Genomic DNA, 17,735 nt, shown 5'->3' with positions numbered 1-17,735 from the left:
CATAGGATCCTAGTAAATGAATATGTCTTGTTTTTCTTATATTAACTCTTGACTTATATATATATGTCTCCTGACTATAAATACTATATAATAGTGCAGTCTAAATTTCCATTGCCTTTTTTTTAAGTGATGGTCTTATTTATACTTTTTTTTTTAAAGATTTATTTATTTATTATGTATATAGTATTCTGCCTGCATGTGTCCTTGCAGGCCAGAAGAGGGCACCAGATTTTATTACATGTGATTGTGAGCCACCGTGTGGTTGCTGAGAATTGAACTCAGGACCTCTGGAAGAACAGTTAGTGCCCTTAAACTGCTGAGCCATCTCTCCACCCTTCCATTGCTTTTTTATTTTGGCTTATTCCACAGGGTGCAGAGGACCTTACATTCTTGCTCTCTGAGGCACAAAGGTGCAGAAAGATTGCTGTCACCTCTGAGTTCCAGTCCCTCCAACAGGAATTCTATTTTGTAGTGCTAGGGCTTGAACTCAGGGCCTTGTGCATACAAGTTGAGTGCTCTGCCTGCTGAGCTTTGTCCCTAGTCTTCCTTCTTTTTTCATTTATGGTCCCTTTGTGACCTAGGATTCTATGAATATATTATCAGAAAAAAATCTCTAGACCAATATACTGTGTAATTGACATATCAGTTTACTCAATCTCCCACTTGTTACTAGCAGTAAGTTTAACTTGAACTCCTTTATCCTTCTGTGATACAGGCACTTAATGTGTGGGAACATCTCGCTTTATATTTCCTTTCCATGCCAGACTCAAAATGTGATTAAAATGCTTTTATTTTTCCAGGCAGAATAAATCTAAGTCTGAAATTACTGACATGGTTCGCTCCTCCACAATCACGGTATCAGACAAGGCTCATATTTTATCCATGCAGAAGTTTGGACTGCGAGACACAATCGTGAAATCACATCTGGTGCAGAAGGAAGAGGATTATACTTACATCCAGAACTTCAGGTAGCTAACTAGGTTCTCACAGTTTTCTTTGGAGACTGGTGTCACTGTATAGTCCTGACTGGCCTGGGACTTGTCCTGTAGACCAGGCTGGCTCCAAACTCACAGAAAGCCCTCTGCCTCTGTTTATGGAATGTTGAGGTTTTAAGATGTACATCAATGGTTTTTCAAGGCAAAATGACCATTCTGCTCTCTGGAATTTAAGCATCTGCCTCACAAACCTTAGATTTGGAAGGAAATTATTCTGTTTGATGTTTTTCCTTTTCAAAAAGTATCATTGCATTCCCTTTTTGAGGGGGAATGGGGGAGGGTATGTCTCTCTATGTTATCCAGCTTGCTTTAGAACTTAAAGAGTCAAGTCATCCTCTTGTTTCAGCTGTACAAATGCAGGGTTAGAGATACATGCCGTGTCTCCTCTGGGCAGGCTCCGTGGTTGATGGGTTGAGTGGCACGGCTCTCTGGTGGCTGCAGAGATATTTACAGGGATAAATGAGTCCAGAACAAAGAGCGGTACCCGAGTCTCGAGTACCTGCCTGAGGCTTTCTATTTTCGTGGTCACTCCAGGCCTTTGAAGAAAGCCATTGAAAATGAAACTTGTTGACGTTCAGTAATCCCGTTAGCTGGGCTCTCTGAACATTAAATGAGGGAAGCTTTTAGAGTTCTGCTGGAGCTTTAAAACTCATTGCCCTGGGACCATTGTTTCTAGGTGAAGACATGACCTCTGGCCGCTCCTGCCACTTTCTTGTCATCTTACCATCTTTTTCCTTTCAGTGGCTCCCACAGAACCAAGCCATTTTATGGCTTATGAGTCCACAATGGCTATTTAAGGAAAGGAGGAATGTTCAGAGAAGGCTGGACTGCGTGCTTATTTGTTTGTGTGTTTGAGATAGTGTCTCACCATGTAGCCATGACTGCCGTAAACTCAGTTTGCAGCCCAGGCTGGTCTTGAACTCACAGACATCTCCCTTCCTTGCTGTCTCAAGTGCTGGGATTACAAGCATGTACCACCACACCTGGCTCAGAGAAGACCTATACTGTATTCAGTTATCACAGAGGCAGACTGTTAGTCACCCATTGGTGCCATAATTATTGGAGATTAAATAGGACATTTCTTTATGTGTTTTCTTGTTTGTTTTTTTGAGACAAGGTTTCTCTGTATAGCCTTGGCTGTCCTCTAGCTCTGTACACCAGGCTGCCCTGAAACTCACAGAGATCCGCCTTCATCTGCCTCACAAGTGCTGTGACTAAAGGTGTGTGCCACCCCTGCCAGGCCATCTCTTATGTCTTAAGATGCCATTTCACAGAGACTGAACCCCAGACTTACTGTTTCTAGATCACTGATTGAGTCTCTTTGGTGACAGGTTTTTTGTGGGTACATACAATGTGAACGGACAGTCTCCCAAAGAATGCCTCCGGCCCTGGCTGAGCCACAGCGCCCAGGCCCCAGATGTGTACTGTGTGGGGTGAGTGCTTCTCCTCTGTTGTTCCCAGTTCTTAAGAATAGAGAGGAGCTGACGGAGTGGGGGCGTGAACTGAGCGGAGTGTTCATAGCAGGTGAAGGGATGGAAATGATGGGCTCAGCTCAGGGACAGCTGCTTCTCAGTTTGCTCTTCTTCCTGATAAACAGAGGTCTGGCTGTGTACTGTGCTTGGTATTTAAATGCTAATATTAATTTAGTATAACCTTCTGTTAAAAACTGGTGTGTCATTACTTGACATTCAACACATTTTTGGTCACAAAGCAAAAAATAGTTTTGCCAGAAAAGGAAGGTTCCCTGAAGTCTTATCAGTTAGTCAGTTTTGTGTATGTGTGTGCATGTGTGTGTGTGTGTGTGTGTGTGTGCATTTGTAGGAGAGCCAGAGGACAATCTGTTATTCCTTAGCACATGTGCACGCGCGTGCGTGTGTGCGCATGTGTGCGTGTGTGCATGCATTTCACCATGCTCTTCATTTTTTTTTTTTTAATTTTCGAGACAGGGTTTCTCTGTAGTTTTTGGTTCCTGTCCTGGAACTAGCTCTTGTAGACCAGGCTGGCCTCGAACTCACAGAGATCCGCCTGCCTCTGCCTCCAGTACTGGTATTAAAGGCGTGCGCCACCACCGCCCGGCTGTTTGTTTTTCTTTTTGAGGCAGAATCTTACTCTGTAGCTTTGGCTGGCTGGAAGTTTCTGTGTAGATCAGGTTGGCCTTGAATTCACAGAGATCTGCATGCCACTGCCTTTGGAGTATTGGTAGTAATGCCATGAGCTACCATACCTGACCCTATGTTTGGCTTTTTTTTTTTTTTAAACATGGATTCTGGGGCTCAAACTCAGGCCCTGTGCTTGTAGGGAAACACTTTACTGACCGAGTCATCTTCCAAGCCCCTTGTTTTATAGTTTTGAGAAAAGGTTTTACTATGTAGACTGGTTTAGAGCTTGCTGTGTGGACCAGGCTGTCCTCAGACTTGTAGCACCTTTCCTGCCTTTGCTATTCAGGTGCTGGCTTTACAGGTGTGCACCATCATGCTTAGGTTGGTTTGCGATGCAGTGGGTTGAACGCAGGGCACTAAAAGGTGTGAGGCAAGTGCTCTCTGACTGAGCCCCACACCCGGCTTAAGCGTTAATTTCCTCACTATCCTCTCATCATAGTTCAGGGTACAGCTAGAGAGAGGGGCAGCTAGAGAAACCCGAAAGATGTATTGGAAAGAGCTAGAACTTGGGATTTCTATAGACCAAACAAAACCAAACTAAAAAATAGATCTTAATTTGAACTCCAATTTGCCACTTAATCCTTATTGACCTGACGATTCTAGATGTAAAACTGGGGGGCGGGTGCTTCCAACTATTTTGGTGGCTAGGTCATAGGGAGGAAGTGAGCTCATGTTCAGAGAAGCACCCGGGAAATCCCATGACATTCAGTTCTCTGGATCTGTTTGCTTTTAGCCCCTCTGGAGGGTTCCCCCAGTTCAGCTAGAAAGCTGAGCACCTGAGCAGACTTGGGGTGTATTCCCTGGTTCACTGTTGCCTCTCTGCATAGGTTCCAGGAGCTAGATCTGAGTAAAGAAGCCTTCTTCTTTCATGATACCCCAAAGGAGGAAGAGTGGTTTAAGGCCGTGTCAGAGAGCCTTCACCCAGGTGCCAAGTACGCAAAGGTAAGGGGCAGCTGGGGTCTTCGTCACTTTCCGTATCCTCCAAGGGAAGCCTGACGCAAATGCTCAGCTTTTTGGTGAACTTTCAGTGGGAACCGTTCCTAGTCAGCCTCATTTCCCCAGAGGGCCTGTCTGAGTAGAAAGACGCAGGGTCCTGGCACTTGTAAGTAGTTTAGGGGATCGTGTAGCTTGCTCACCTTGTCTCCTGGCCTGGAGGAGGAGGTATGCTAGTGTTTCAGCCAGCTCCCACACCACATTTCCCTCGGGGTAGTCTGGTTTCCAGCTTCTGTCTGCGGCGCCATCACTTGAGAATTGGGCTCTGTGTTCCAGGTGAAGCTCATCCGACTGGTTGGGATTATGTTGCTGTTGTACGTCAAACAGGAACACGCAGCATATATCTCAGAAGTGGAAGCCGAGACTGTGGGGACAGGAATCATGGGGAGAATGGTGAGTTGTAGCACGAAATTAATTGCTCTTAATAATAAAAATCCAGTTAGCCATCAGGGCGAAAGCTGAAGGATCAGAGAAGCAGAGCAGCCAGCCACTAGAGTTCTTACCTCTACCAGTGCTCAGACTGAAGGGGCGATCCTGTCCTCAGACTGCACTGCTTTCCTGTCTTCTCTTATATTCCTCTCTCCCCGCCCAGCCATATCACTCCTGTCTCCACCTCTAGGATTAAAGGCCTGTGATCCCAAATGCCGAATCACCTTTGTGTGAACTGTTTCTCTTTTAAACTGGATCAATTTTGTGTAGCCCAGGGTGGCCTTGAACTAACAGAGCTCCGCTGGTCTCCCTAGTCCTGGGATTAAAGGTATGTGCCACCACTGCCTGGCCTCTAGTGGTTTAGCTCTGCACTCTGATCTTCAGGCAAGCTTTATTTGTTAAAATACAAACAAGATAGCACCACAGTGAGTCCTTGGTGTGTATGTTTTTCACATTGAGGACCTTGACTCCTAATGTTTTGACACAGCCTCTCAGGATGAGGAATAATACAAACCCACCTGAGATGCTGCTGCTGCAGAACAAGCTGTACACACGAACAGGACTGGACTGAGCAGACAGCTTAGACATCCAGCTGCTGCATTTCTCTATCCTGGTAGTTACTCAGTGCCGGAGCCCCTGGTTGATCCGCCTATAGTGTCGTATGGTACAGAAACTGTTTTGGCCACCTAGGAAAACAGGGTCCTGTTCTTCTTGAGGCTCCTAGAGTCCTGCCCTAAGATCTCTCTGCATAAGCTAAGCTGGACATTTGGCTGGCTCACTAGTGATACAGAGAAAAGAATAGAAGGTTGAGGGAGACAGACTGAGGCCTGAGCTTTCTGTAATGTCTAGTCACTTTGCTTGGGGAATTTGTATTCTTATCTGTAAGATATAGATAGTAACCCCATAAAGCCAGTAGGAAAACAAAGACGAAATATGTGAAAGGCAGAAGGTTTAAATGACCGAGGAGGGGTCTTTCTTGTAGGGTAACAAAGGAGGAGTGGCAATCCGGTTCCAGCTGCACAACACGAGCATCTGCGTTGTAAATTCCCACTTGGCCGCCCACATAGAAGAGTACGAGAGGAGGAACCAGGACTACAAAGATATTTGTTCTCGAATGCAGTTCTCTCAAGTGGACCCAAGCCTCCCCCCTCTCACCATTAGCAAGCACGAGTGAGTTCGAGTTTTTTCCCTCCTCAGTTCCCTTGTGACTGCTAGGCTGTGGGTTCTCCACCAGGCTAGAGGTGAATACTAGAGACTGGGTATCTGCCAGCTCTTATTTGTCTCTTGGAAATTCTTGGCTTTCTAACTCACCATCTGGAAGACCCGTAAAAGCACTGTCAAGCATTCCCTGTCCCTGGAGGGACATGGGGTTTACTTGTCAGAAAGCTTGCATCTTGCACACAGCTTGGAGTACTGCTTGAAGTTTCCACGTCTGTTTTTCCAGAGCCGGTGCAGTTGAGAGTCTGGCCTGTGCTTGTTGCCTGCACTTGCTCATTCCGTCTTGATTCTACTTGTCAAAACCATAGTTGCAGCTGCACTGAGCATATTGTGCCAGTTTTTGTTCATTCTCTGAATTTCATTAATCTCCAAAACTTGCTATTTTGTTTGATTTCAAAGCCTTGGAATTTCAGACTTTGTGGTCACAATTGAAATTTACATATCTTATTTATAAAGAAGAGGAAGCCACTGGGGTCCTGTCCAAATCTGTGGAACTGTCTCTGACTAACTGGAGGGTCGTTCTTCTCCAGGGTCCCTCGTAGGGAGCATGTCTCCTCCTTTGTGAGGCTGCAGCTGGAATGGCTTTTTTGTCTGCTTGTAGCCTGAGGATGCATTTGTTGGGGGGAGGGGGCACGCTGCTAGGCACATTATATAGTGATATGGTTGTTGGCTTCAGGTAGAGCAGTGCTTGACTTCATGGCATGTCTGAGACCATCAGGGAGCAGCAACAGGTGTAATGAACCACATGACACAGCTCTTCCCTGGAGTGCAGAGTAAGCCAGTGAGTGGTGGGCAATCCTGGCCTTGGTATTAAATGTGAGCTTTGCTTCAGGCAATTCTCCCTTGGAAAATGCCAAGAGTGTGTTTGTGGGCTGGAATGTAACAGGGGTGCCTAAGTGACTGGTGGGATTTATACTTCTTGATCTTTTTTTAAACCACTTCTTGCTATTCAATAAACAACTATCTTGCTTTTAGATTTTTTTTGTTTTGTTTGTTTGTCTGAGTATTTTGTCCAGTATATAACAAGCTAGTTTTTGACTGGCTATACTCCTGTATCAGCCTCCTGAGTGCTAGGATTACAGGCATGTGTCATGACACCAGCAAACAAGCTTATGAGTCTGTCTTTTCAATTGTACCTGAATAAAACAGTCAAGAACTCCAGGCTGTTTATGATGAGCGTGGGCCAAGACAATAGAATCAGCAGTGCGTTAGACATGTTAGACATGGGCGGGAAGGAAAATTCTGCCACAGCTAAGTTTTTGTCTCGCCCTGGGTCTTGTGTCTGACGCGGTCTGGATAGGGAGGGATAAGCCTCTCCTAAACCCTGTCACCTTTGTGCTCTGTCCTTACAGTGTGATCTTGTGGCTGGGGGATCTCAACTATAGAATAGAAGAGCTGGATGTGGAAAAGGTGAAAGCGCTCATTGAAGAGAAGGCCTTTCAAATCCTGTATGCATATGATCAGGTACAGATGCCGCGCTGTGTCTTCCTTGGGCAGCTGCTCCTCCACTGTAAGAGCGTGGAGCCCAGTTTCTCCTTCCCTAGCCTGGAGGCTTCCCTAAGGACCCAAAGTCCTCTGCTGCCTGCATTCCATCTGCATTCCTTTCTTTTGGCTTTGTCCAGGAAGCACTTTGTGTCCCTTAGAGTAAGAACACACTTTCTCATCCAATCGAGAGACCAGGAATTGGGGTCAAAGGGGCCTTATGTTATTGGTTTTGTTTCTTCCTTCAGTAAAGAAACTAGTTGGTATACGTCTGGTGGTTTACTAATTCTCTTTAGAATGAGTTCGCTGCCCCTGCCTCCTCCTTGTTACCAGTTTTCTCCAGTGGGAGCAAACTTGCTCGGCTCTTCTCTGTTTCCCAACGCCACTCGTGTGGTCGAGTCGTTGTAGGAGGCCTTCCGGAGAGCAACAGCCACTTCACAGGCTGCTCCCCTCGGTAGACTTGTCCAGGATGCTGGAGCCCTCTTTCTTTTCCACCTGAGCTCTTCTCCCCTTGACAACCTTGGCATCACTGGGTCTGAATCCTTCAATTGTCCCCTTTCCCTGCACAGAATCACAGAATAGTTGAAGGAGAAGAATCTTAACTTAGCTATTTCTCATCATGGAATCATTTCTTTGACTTGTGGAATAGAAATAGTTTTCTCATGGGTCCTTTCCCTTTGAGGTAGGGCTTGGAAAGTAGGTTAATTTCATGGTTTCCACCAATCCCAGTTTTGACCTTTTATTCTGAGGGCTTTTCTCCCCCATTCTTTTGCATAGCTGAAAATCCAGGTGGCTGCTAAGACCGTCTTTGAAGGCTTCACAGAGGGCGAGCTCACCTTCCAGCCTACTTATAAGTATGATACTGGCTCTGACGACTGGGATACCAGGTGAGTCAGAGGTCACGTCCGGGGGCTAAGGAGATAGAAACTCAGGAATTCTGGAAAGCACTGGCCCTTGTGGACCTGAAGAGGATAAGGTCCTTGTGACTCCATGGCCAAGCATTTCCTCTTGGTATCTGTTCTCTAAGCCCAGTGTCTGTCCACATTATTTCTTCTGACCTAGGCACCATTCCACCATGAGTCTTGATACTGATTGACTTTCCTTTTCTCCCTGCCTTTTTTTTTTTTTTTTTGGTCTTTTTGAGACAGGGTTTCTCTGAGTAGCCTGGGCTGCCTATTGACCAGGCTGGCCTCAAACTCACAGAGATCCACCTGCCTCTACCTCCTGAGTGCTGGGATTAAAGATGTGCACCACCACTGTCCAGCTTTTTTTTTTCCTTTTAAAAAGGTGTATTTATTTTTATTTTACATGTATGAGTGTTTTTGTCTGTATTTATGTATGTATGCTGCATGCTGACCTGGTGCCTGCAGAAGCCAGAAGAGGGGGCCAGATACCATGGAACTAGAGTTATAACTCCAGCTGGTTGTAAACTACTATGGAGTCTTCTGCAAGAGCAGCGAGTGCTCTTAGCTGCTTAGTCATCTCTGCACCCACCAATTGACTTTGAGCTTTGTTTAAGATAATGTGATGATTCTAGCCAAAGCGCTTGCTTGGTCTTAACACACTAGTTAATATTTCTTAATAGTGCTTACAGTATGCCAAATACTCCTGGATAGATTGGATTTGTATATCTCATTTTAACCTGTTAAGAACCTGTTGAGGGGGCTGGAGAGATGGCTCAGTGGTTAAGAACATTGCCTGCTCTTCCAAAGGTCCTGAGTTCAATTCCCAGCAACCACATGGTGGCTCACAACCATCTGTAATGAAGTCTGGTGCCCTCTTCTGGCCTGCAAGCATACACACAGAAAGAATACTGTATACATAATAAATATTAAATAAATATTTAAAAAAAAAAGGACCTGTTGAGGAGGCTGGAGAGATGGCTCAGTGGTTAAGAACACTGGCTGTTCTTCCTGAGGACCCAGTAATTCCTAGCACCTACATGGTAGCTCACACCTGTCTATAACTACAGTTTCGGGGGACCTAACACCCATGGCAAAACACCAATGCTCATAAAAAATAAAAATATATGTTAAAAAGAACATATTAAGGTAGATATGGTTTATTACGAGACTGGTGAGTTCAAGAGCCTCCCAAACAGGCAAGTGGTAGAAACAGAATTTGAACACAGGCAGAAGAAATTCACAGCCTGTTCCCTTAGCTACTTTCTTCTTCTTTTATTTTTATTTTTATATTTTTTTAATTTATTAGATTTTTTAAAAATAACATTCCAAGTTCCCACTCTCCTCCTCCCATTCCCTCCACACACCCACCCAAATCCCAACCAATCCTCAGAGAGGGTAAGGCACATTACTTTGTGGAAAGTCTAAGGCCCTCCCTACTATATCTAGGCTGATACACACACACACACACACACACACACACACCACACACCACACACCACACACACCACACAAACACACATACATACACACACACACACACACACACACACACACAAAGAATAGGTTCCCAAAAAGCCAGTACATGCAGTAGGGATAAATTCTGGTGCCACTGCCAGTGGCCCCTCAGTCTGCCCTAGCCATTCAACTGTCCCACACATTCAGAGGGACTAGTTTGGTCCTATGCTTGTTCCTTTCCAGTCCAGCTGGAGTTAGTGAGCTCCCATTAGCTCAGGTAGACTGTTTCAGTGGGTGTACCCATCATAGTCTTGACCTCCTTGCTCACACTCTCATTCCTCCCTCTCTTTAACTGAACTTTGGGAGCTCAGTTCAGTGCTCTGATGTGGGTCTCTGCCTCTGTTTCCATCAGTTGCTGGATGAAGGTTCTATGGTGGTATTTAAGATATTCATCAGTCTGACTACAGGGCAAGTCAAGATTGGGCCATCCACTTTCTTTCAAGGACCATAAAGTGTCTATTCTCCTGTTGCTGTTTCAGTTTTCTCTCCATCCCCACACAATGACATAGGGCAGGGACTCACTCTGGACAGTTTGCTGTTGGAGCTTTCATAGTTGCTGTGGATGATACCCACAGGGACACCTTGTTCCTCCATGGCCTGATCACTGATCATCCGCCATCTTAGATCTCCTGGCTGCAGGGACACAGGGGTTCTGCCTCATCTCTCCTGCCTGAGCCATGGCACACACTAAGCAGGGGGGTCTGCTGTTTCTGTGAGCTTACCAGGGTGGACTTTGTATTTCAGTGAGAAGTGTCGTGCTCCTGCCTGGTGTGACCGAATCCTCTGGAAAGGAAAGAACATCTCTCAGCTGAGTTACCAGAGCCACATGGCCTTGAAGACCAGTGACCACAAGCCTGTCAGCTCGGTGTTTGACATTGGGGTAGGTGGGCAGCTTGTTTTTTTTTTTTTTTTTTTTTTTTTTTTTTATACCAGGGCTGCTTTTTGTCTCTCTGACTCTCTGATCTTTTCCTCTTAGCCTTGAGGTGAGGAAGCTCTTTTTAAAATTTGTTTAAGGTCCTGGAGAGATGGCTCAGATATTAAAAGTCCTTGCAGCTCTTCCAGAAGATTCAAGTTTGGTTCTTAGCACTCATATTGGGTTGCTAGGACCACCTGAGCAGGTGGATCCAGTTCTAGGGGATCCAGTTGCCTCTGCAGGCATCACGTGAATATGGTACACAGACATACATACATACAGGCAAAACACCGTCTTATCAGGGTTACTATTACTATGCGGAAACACCAGGACCAAAGCAACTTGGGGAGCAACAAGGATTCATTTGGCTTATGTTCTTCACTAAAGGAAGTCAAGACAGTAACTCCAACAGGGCAGAGCTGATGCAGAGGCCATGCAGGGTGCTGCTTGCTGGTTTGCTTCTCATAACTTGCACAGCCTGCTTTCTAGCAGCCTAGAGGTGTCCCAGCCCTATTGGGCTGGGTCTTCCCCCATCAATCACTAGTTAAGAAAACATTCTACAGGCTTGCCTATAGCTCCATGGTTTTTTTTTTTTTGATCTTCCAACAAGTTTTATTTATTATAGTATACACAAAATAATACATTTCCCTTTTTTTTTGTCTAAAATATAAAAGGTTGTAATTAATGTAAGAAAAGCTATATACAATAAGTACAATAACTATACACAATATATACAGGCAATAAGCACATCAACCCTGCCTACTTCATTAGCATTTGACAAATTCAGAGAAAATACACCATTATCTATCCTATTTTGGTGAGCTCAAAGTGTTGTACCTAATTCATATTCTATTCTAATGTGTATTACTATACAAAACTATTTTTTGATGTCTCTCAAATTTATATACTTTACATCTCTTTACTGAGCTTCTTTTCGGCATCTACTAAACAAGGAAAACCATGACTATCTTGTCTACGACTCACTCAGAGAACCAAGAAGGAAAGAATGTTAACTGAGTAAGCAGGAAGTAGAAGCAAGTGACTTCCATAAAATATGAGAAAATACAGAAACCGCTGGCGCCTGGACATCATCCAATTGTTCTTTGCAACATTGGAGCGTCTATCTTCAGCCTACAGGACTATAATACCTGATAGACTTCTGTGAAGCAGGATATTCTGAAGGGCTATCCTGCCTAGTTTTGGCAAATGTTGGCATTTTTTTCTTTTGTGTCCTGCTTGTCCAATTTGGACTCAGTAGCTGAGTCAAGGGCAGTGAGCAGTGACTTCTTACCTTGCCCAGTGGTTTACTTTTGCCACAAAGAAACTAAAGTCCATGTGGAGTTTCTTTGATGCCCATCATCTTCTCCGACATAGATTGGTGCTGCCAAGAGCAGACACATCTCAACATCATTTAAAAAAAAACCCAAGGGCGGTGGTGGCGCACGCCTTTAATCCCAGCACTTGGGAGGCAGAGGCAGGCGGATCTCTGTGAGTTCGAGACCAGCCTGGTCTACAAGAGCTAGTTCCAGGACAGGCTCCAAAACCACAGAGAAACCCTGTCTCGAAAAACCAAAAAAAAAAAAAAAAAAAAAACCCAAAAAAAACCCAACCCAAAAACTATGCTATTAAAACATCTTAAAATGCCACATTCTGTGGATCTATGAAGTGTTTAAAGATGATCTGTCAATCTAAAATATCTGTTTGACCTTGAAAACATACCTAATATGACTGCATGTTTGCTTGTAATAGGTAAATAACTACCAACCTACATTTCTTCATTATCCTAAATCGTTTGTTTGTTTGTTTATTTATTTATTTATTTATTTATTTATTTATTATGTATACAATATTCTGTCTGTGTGTATGTCTGCAGGCCAGAAGAGGGCACCAGACCTCATTACAGATGGTTGTGAGCCACCATGTGGTTGCCGGGAATTGAACTCAGGACCTTTGGAAGAGCAGGCAATGCTCTTAACCACTGAGCCACCTCTCCAGCCCCCATCCTAAATCGTTTAATACTAATTTTCAAGGACTATAAATTTGCATTACATTGTTAAATGAGTTGTATAGGTACAATACCTTGAATAAGATTAAAATGTATATACAATATGTCCTAACAAAAGTAAACTAAAATTTGTATCAATATACAAAAGTTCCAAGCCAGTGTAAAATATTTAAAACTAGTAGTTGCTTTTTTAGGCTTAAAAGCAGATTCAATAATTATCTTTTTATCCTATTTCTATATCACCCTTATTTCTCTTCAGAGTAGTTTCAATAATCTACTCTTTTATACTATCATGTCTGTATCCCTATTTATCCTTTGAAAACAGGAACTCTGAATTTAGTCACTATTTAGCTTTTTTCCTGACCATTAGCAATACCAACTTGTAACCAATCCTACAGCTCCATGTTATGGAGGAATTTTTTTAATGGAGGTTCCCTTCTCTTAGATGACATTGGCTTGTGTCAAGTTGACATAAAACTAGCCAGTACACACTCATATACATAAAATAAAAATAAATACATTTTTAAAAAGTACAATAAGATTTATGTGTAAAGTTAATTACTACTGCACTTATATACATCTGAATACTTCCACATACAGGGCTGTTCCCTTTTGCCTCTTGGACTTTGTTTATGCATTTGCAGTTGAGTGTGTCAGTATTCTGCATACAGCACACAGACATTCCCCCCTCCTTTTTTTTTTCTTAAAAAAAAAAGAGCTCACATTATACACATGATGTGATCATCTTTTGACTTCATTGAAAATGTTTTGGGGCAGGAGAATGTAGCTCATTTGGTGCTAAGCTTGCGTGGTGTGCATGAGCTGCTGTATTCGGTTCCCAGAACTACACAAACTGGATGTGGCGACACATTTTTGTGACCCAGCACACAGAAGGCGGAGAACGGAAGATCTGGGGTTCGGGGTCATCCTTGGTTACACCTGGTGCAGTAGAAACTATCCTTCATGGGCATTTTTTATTGTTCTTTTTTGTTTGTTTGTTTTCGTTTTTTGAGACAGTGTTTCTGTATAGCCCTGACTCCTGGTACTCACTCTGTAGACCAGGCTGGTTTAAACTCATAGAGATCCGCCTGTCCTCTGCCTCCTAAATGCTGGGATTAAAGGCGTGCGCCACCACCGCCTGGCTCATGTGCATTTTTTTTTATGTCTGTATTTGAGTATTTCTGTAGACTGAAATTCATTCTCTTTCTAGTTTTCTCTTTGTTTGTTTGTTGATACAGGGTTTCTCCGTGTAACCCTAACCCTGGCTGTCATGGAACTTCCTCTGTAGACCATGCTGGCCTCAAACTCACAGATCCACCAGCCTCTGCTTCCCCAGTGCGGGATTAGAGGTGTGCTCTACTACTGCCTGTCTTAGACTGAAGTTCTCAGTGGTGACATCAGTAGTTCAAGGAGAATTCTATTTTAGCACGGTGGTGGTGCAGGCAATAGTTTGAGCTATTCAGAGAGCTATAACAGGATTGCTGGAGCCCAGGGTTTTGAGACCAGTTTGGCAAACATAGCAAGACTCTCTCTCTATGTGTGTGTGTGTGTGTGTGTGTGTGTGTGTGTGTATTAGTTTATAAGAAGGGGTGCAGTAATGTATGTGAAGGGACACAGTAAAGAAACCCCCTACAGGACTGCTCCATTATTTTAATGTGAAGAAGAGAGAGGAAATATCTAAAGGCATCTGGAGGAGTCCAGAGCAGAGGGAAAGAAGACAGCACTGCCTGGCCTAGGAAGTGGGAGAGAATAGTGGAGACAGACTGGAAGGGAGCGAGAATAGAGCACAGCAGTCAAGAGGCTAGCACGAGCTAGAGACAGTGGGGGGGGGGAGAGAATAGTAGAGAAGAGGGGGTTATACTGGAAGGATGAGTAGCTGGGGAGGGAAAGACCAACAGACTGTTGTGGACTTTGCAAACCTAACCTTGTGACACTGAAGGAGCCTGGAGGTCAGTGTGGGTTTTGATCTGCTGATAGGTCCACAGATAGTCTTTGCACGCCTCTTCTGCCAGAGGCAAGGGAAATGGCTGATTTTGGTAGATGGGAACTGGTTTCATTAGTTCCTGAAGAATGCTTTTATCTAACAACTGGAATTCCTCTATGGTCCAGCTTGAGCTCATTTCTAGTTACGTGGACTGCCTAAGACCTACTAGTTAGTGCCCGCTCATTTATTAGTGTCTACTCCCAACAGCTTTTACCATTTCAAAAGACATATTTATTTATGCATTTATTTACTACTGCCTACATGCTTGGTGCTCCTAGAGACTATGAGAAGGCACATGTTTTTCTGCATACATGTATATGCATGGCCTACATGCTTGGTGCTTCCAGAGGCCAGGAGAAGGCAGGAACACAACCCCCTGGAACTAGAGTTACAGATGGTTGTGAGCCACTATACTAGTGTGGAAAATTGGGTCCTCTCTAAGAGCAGTCTGTGCTCTGAACCGCTGAGCCATTTTTCCAGTTCCAGTTCGTATTGTTTTATACTTCCACCAGCTACAGATGAGCTTACTTTCCCGTAACTTAGGCAATATATTTTTAATTTATTTTATGTACATTGGCGTTCTGCCTGCATGCATGTCTATTTGTGTGAGGTTGTCAGATTCCCTGGAATTGGAGTTACAGACAGTTGTGAGCTGCCATGTGGGTGCTGAGAACTGAACCGGTGTCTTCTGCAAGAGTAGCCAGTGCTCTTAACCGCTGAGCCATCTCTCCAGCCCCGCCAATAATATTTAAAAAATCTTTTTAGTTAATACAATGAGAAGAGAGAGAGAGCATTGTTTTAGGTCGCAGCTCCCTGACCCGACTGAAGTTAGACCTTCCAGTACTCATTAATTATTTGCATTTTGTCTCCAGAGGCTTCCCTGTTGCTTTGTGCTACCTGTTCTTGCAGGTGTAGTAGAGTAGATGCAGCTCAGAATCTGAAACTGGAGAAGAGCCTAAGTCTGGGTGTGGTGACTCTGGCCTTTAAGCTGTGAGTTGGAGGCCACCCTATTCAGAGACACTCTCTGAGAAGAGGGGCACTAAGTAATATTGCAATTAATATTTTATTGTTGAAAAGTGAAAAAAAAGTGTTTATAATTAAAATACAGACGGAGAGCCTGACATACTTTTCCTTGCCAGTGAGTTTGGGTTAAAAAAGCAGAGAAGTACATCTTTCTATCAAAACCATAGAAAAAAATAACCCATTGCTGGCCTTTGGGTGGCAGCAAGGAGGACAGAGATAGAAAGCGTCTTTTGGCCAAGACCTGATACCCAAGGAGGATCAGCTGGGGCATTCCAGTGTCCTCCTGCTGATCAAGAAGCAGGCAGCCTTTTAGTAGCGTGGGGATCCTTCTGTGAGTCTGTCGTTAATTAGGTTATTTGTTAATGTGCTAAATCAGTATACTTAGCTGTCAGCTGCTGTTTCCTGATGCCCCAAGCACTCTCAACACCAAGAAAGAAGAATGGGCAGAAGGTGTCACACTCAGTCTCTAATGTTTTCCTCCCAGGTGAGGGTTGTGAATGAAGAACTCTACCGGAAGACGCTAGAGGAAATTGTCCGCTCCCTGGATAAGATGGAAAATGCCAACATTCCTTCTGTATCACTCTCCAAGCGGGAGGTAGGAAAGACCCAGACCTGTTAAAAATATTAGCATCAGGGTTTGGAGAATTGGCTCAGTTGGTAGGACCTGAATTCAAGCCCCAGAACCCATGTTGGGGTGGTGGTGGGCATTGGACATTGTGTTGGGTGTTGTGACATGGCCTTTATTCCCAGAATTTGGGAAGCAGAGGAAGGTGGATCTCTGAATTCAGGCTAGCCTGGTCTATAGCAAGTTCCAGGAATTCCAGGTTAACCAGGGCCTACCTAGTGAGACTGTCTGAAAAAACAAGTGGAGTTCAAGGGAAGATAAGATACTTTATGCTGCAGCCGTCCAGCCCCTTGGCAGAGTGAGCTTGACCTTCAGGCTCGGGTCAACTAGAGCATGGTATTTTGAAAATGGTTTTGGATGTAGAAGATGGAAGCTTTGTTGGCTTCAGGAAGCCTACGTATAGAAACAACTTGGGCTTTGGCTTGCGTAGGCCACTAGACTTCAGCGGCAACTGTGCCATCCCAGCTAAATACATTTCAGAGAGATGGTCCTTCGTTTTCTTCCCTAGACAAATACTTTTCCCAGTCAGGATGGGTGCACAACTTGGAAAGAGAACACTGGTTCTGACTGGTCCCTTGTCTATTCCCAGTTCTGTTTTGAGAATGTGAAGTACATGCAGTTGCAAACACAATCCTTCACGATTCACAATGGGCAAGTACCCTGTCAGTTTGAGTTCATCAACAAGCCTGATGAAGAGTCTTACTGTAAGCAGTGGCTGACTGCCAAACCCAGCAGAGGCTTCCTCCTGCCAGGTAACTAGTTTCTTCCTCGGCTCTGGATTTTGCATGTCCTGTCTGTCCTTTTCATGTTTCTACATAAGCTTTTTTGCTTCTGAATAGCCAGAAACTTTTCTTGTTTTGCTTTGTCTTGTTTTGTTTTTTTGAGATAGAGTCTCTCCGTTATATAGCCCCGGCTATCCTGGAGCTCACTATGTAGACCAGGGTGGAGATCTGCCTGCCTATGCTGGCTCTGCAACATTTTCTCCCAATCTCTATAGCTGAACTCGGCCATATAAAAATAGAAAGTGCTGAGGGGCATGCATTCAGTTTCAAGAGCATTTTAGTCGCTTGTGTGCACCGTAATCTCACAGATTATGGGAAATGCTACTACTTTAGGGGTCACCTCCACTGCCTCAAGGTGTCTCAATGAAGAACATAAAGAAACAAAAAGGAGGTCTAGAAGAGCTAGTTCCAGGACAGGAACCAAAAGGCTACGGAGAAAACCTGTCTCAAAAAATCAAAAAAAAAAAAAAAAAGAAATAAAAAGGGAAAGGAGAGGACATGGCTACTCCTTGGTATGGTGGAGGAGAAAGTTTATTATAAATAAAAGGAAGCGCATAGGTGATGTAATGGTCTGTTCTGTCCCTTTAAGAGACAAGCCCCCCCCATGGCCTGATCTTCCTTCTGCTTCCAGTTTGAACCCTCCCTTTCTCTCTCTCTCTCCCCCTCCCTCCCTCCCTCCCTCCCTCCCTCCCTCCCTCCCTCCATTT

General features: G+C 44.3%; 1 protein-coding gene across 1 annotated transcript in view; it reads left to right on the top strand.

Annotated features, from left to right (window-relative positions):
• Nucleotides 1-17,735, top strand: part of Inpp5b (inositol polyphosphate-5-phosphatase B) — a 65,900-nt gene that overhangs the window by 38,744 nt on the left and 9,421 nt on the right. The window contains 10 exon segments of the mRNA XM_050161329.1: nucleotides 801-968; nucleotides 2,327-2,428; nucleotides 3,982-4,096; nucleotides 4,424-4,540; nucleotides 5,559-5,746; nucleotides 7,147-7,258; nucleotides 8,054-8,163; nucleotides 10,441-10,576; nucleotides 16,106-16,216; nucleotides 16,836-16,998. Of these exon segments, the coding sequence (XP_050017286.1) occupies nucleotides 801-968; nucleotides 2,327-2,428; nucleotides 3,982-4,096; nucleotides 4,424-4,540; nucleotides 5,559-5,746; nucleotides 7,147-7,258; nucleotides 8,054-8,163; nucleotides 10,441-10,576; nucleotides 16,106-16,216; nucleotides 16,836-16,998 (1,322 nt within the window).

Source organism: Alexandromys fortis, unplaced genomic scaffold (assembly GCF_014885135.2).
Source record: "Alexandromys fortis isolate MF-2015 unplaced genomic scaffold, M_Fortis_MF-2015_v1.1 scaffold_122, whole genome shotgun sequence".
In the NCBI taxonomy this organism is placed as follows: Eukaryota; Metazoa; Chordata; class Mammalia; order Rodentia; family Cricetidae; genus Alexandromys; species Alexandromys fortis.
The sequence above is the reverse complement of the archived record's forward strand: the minus strand, read 5'-3'. Positions and strand labels throughout refer to the sequence as shown.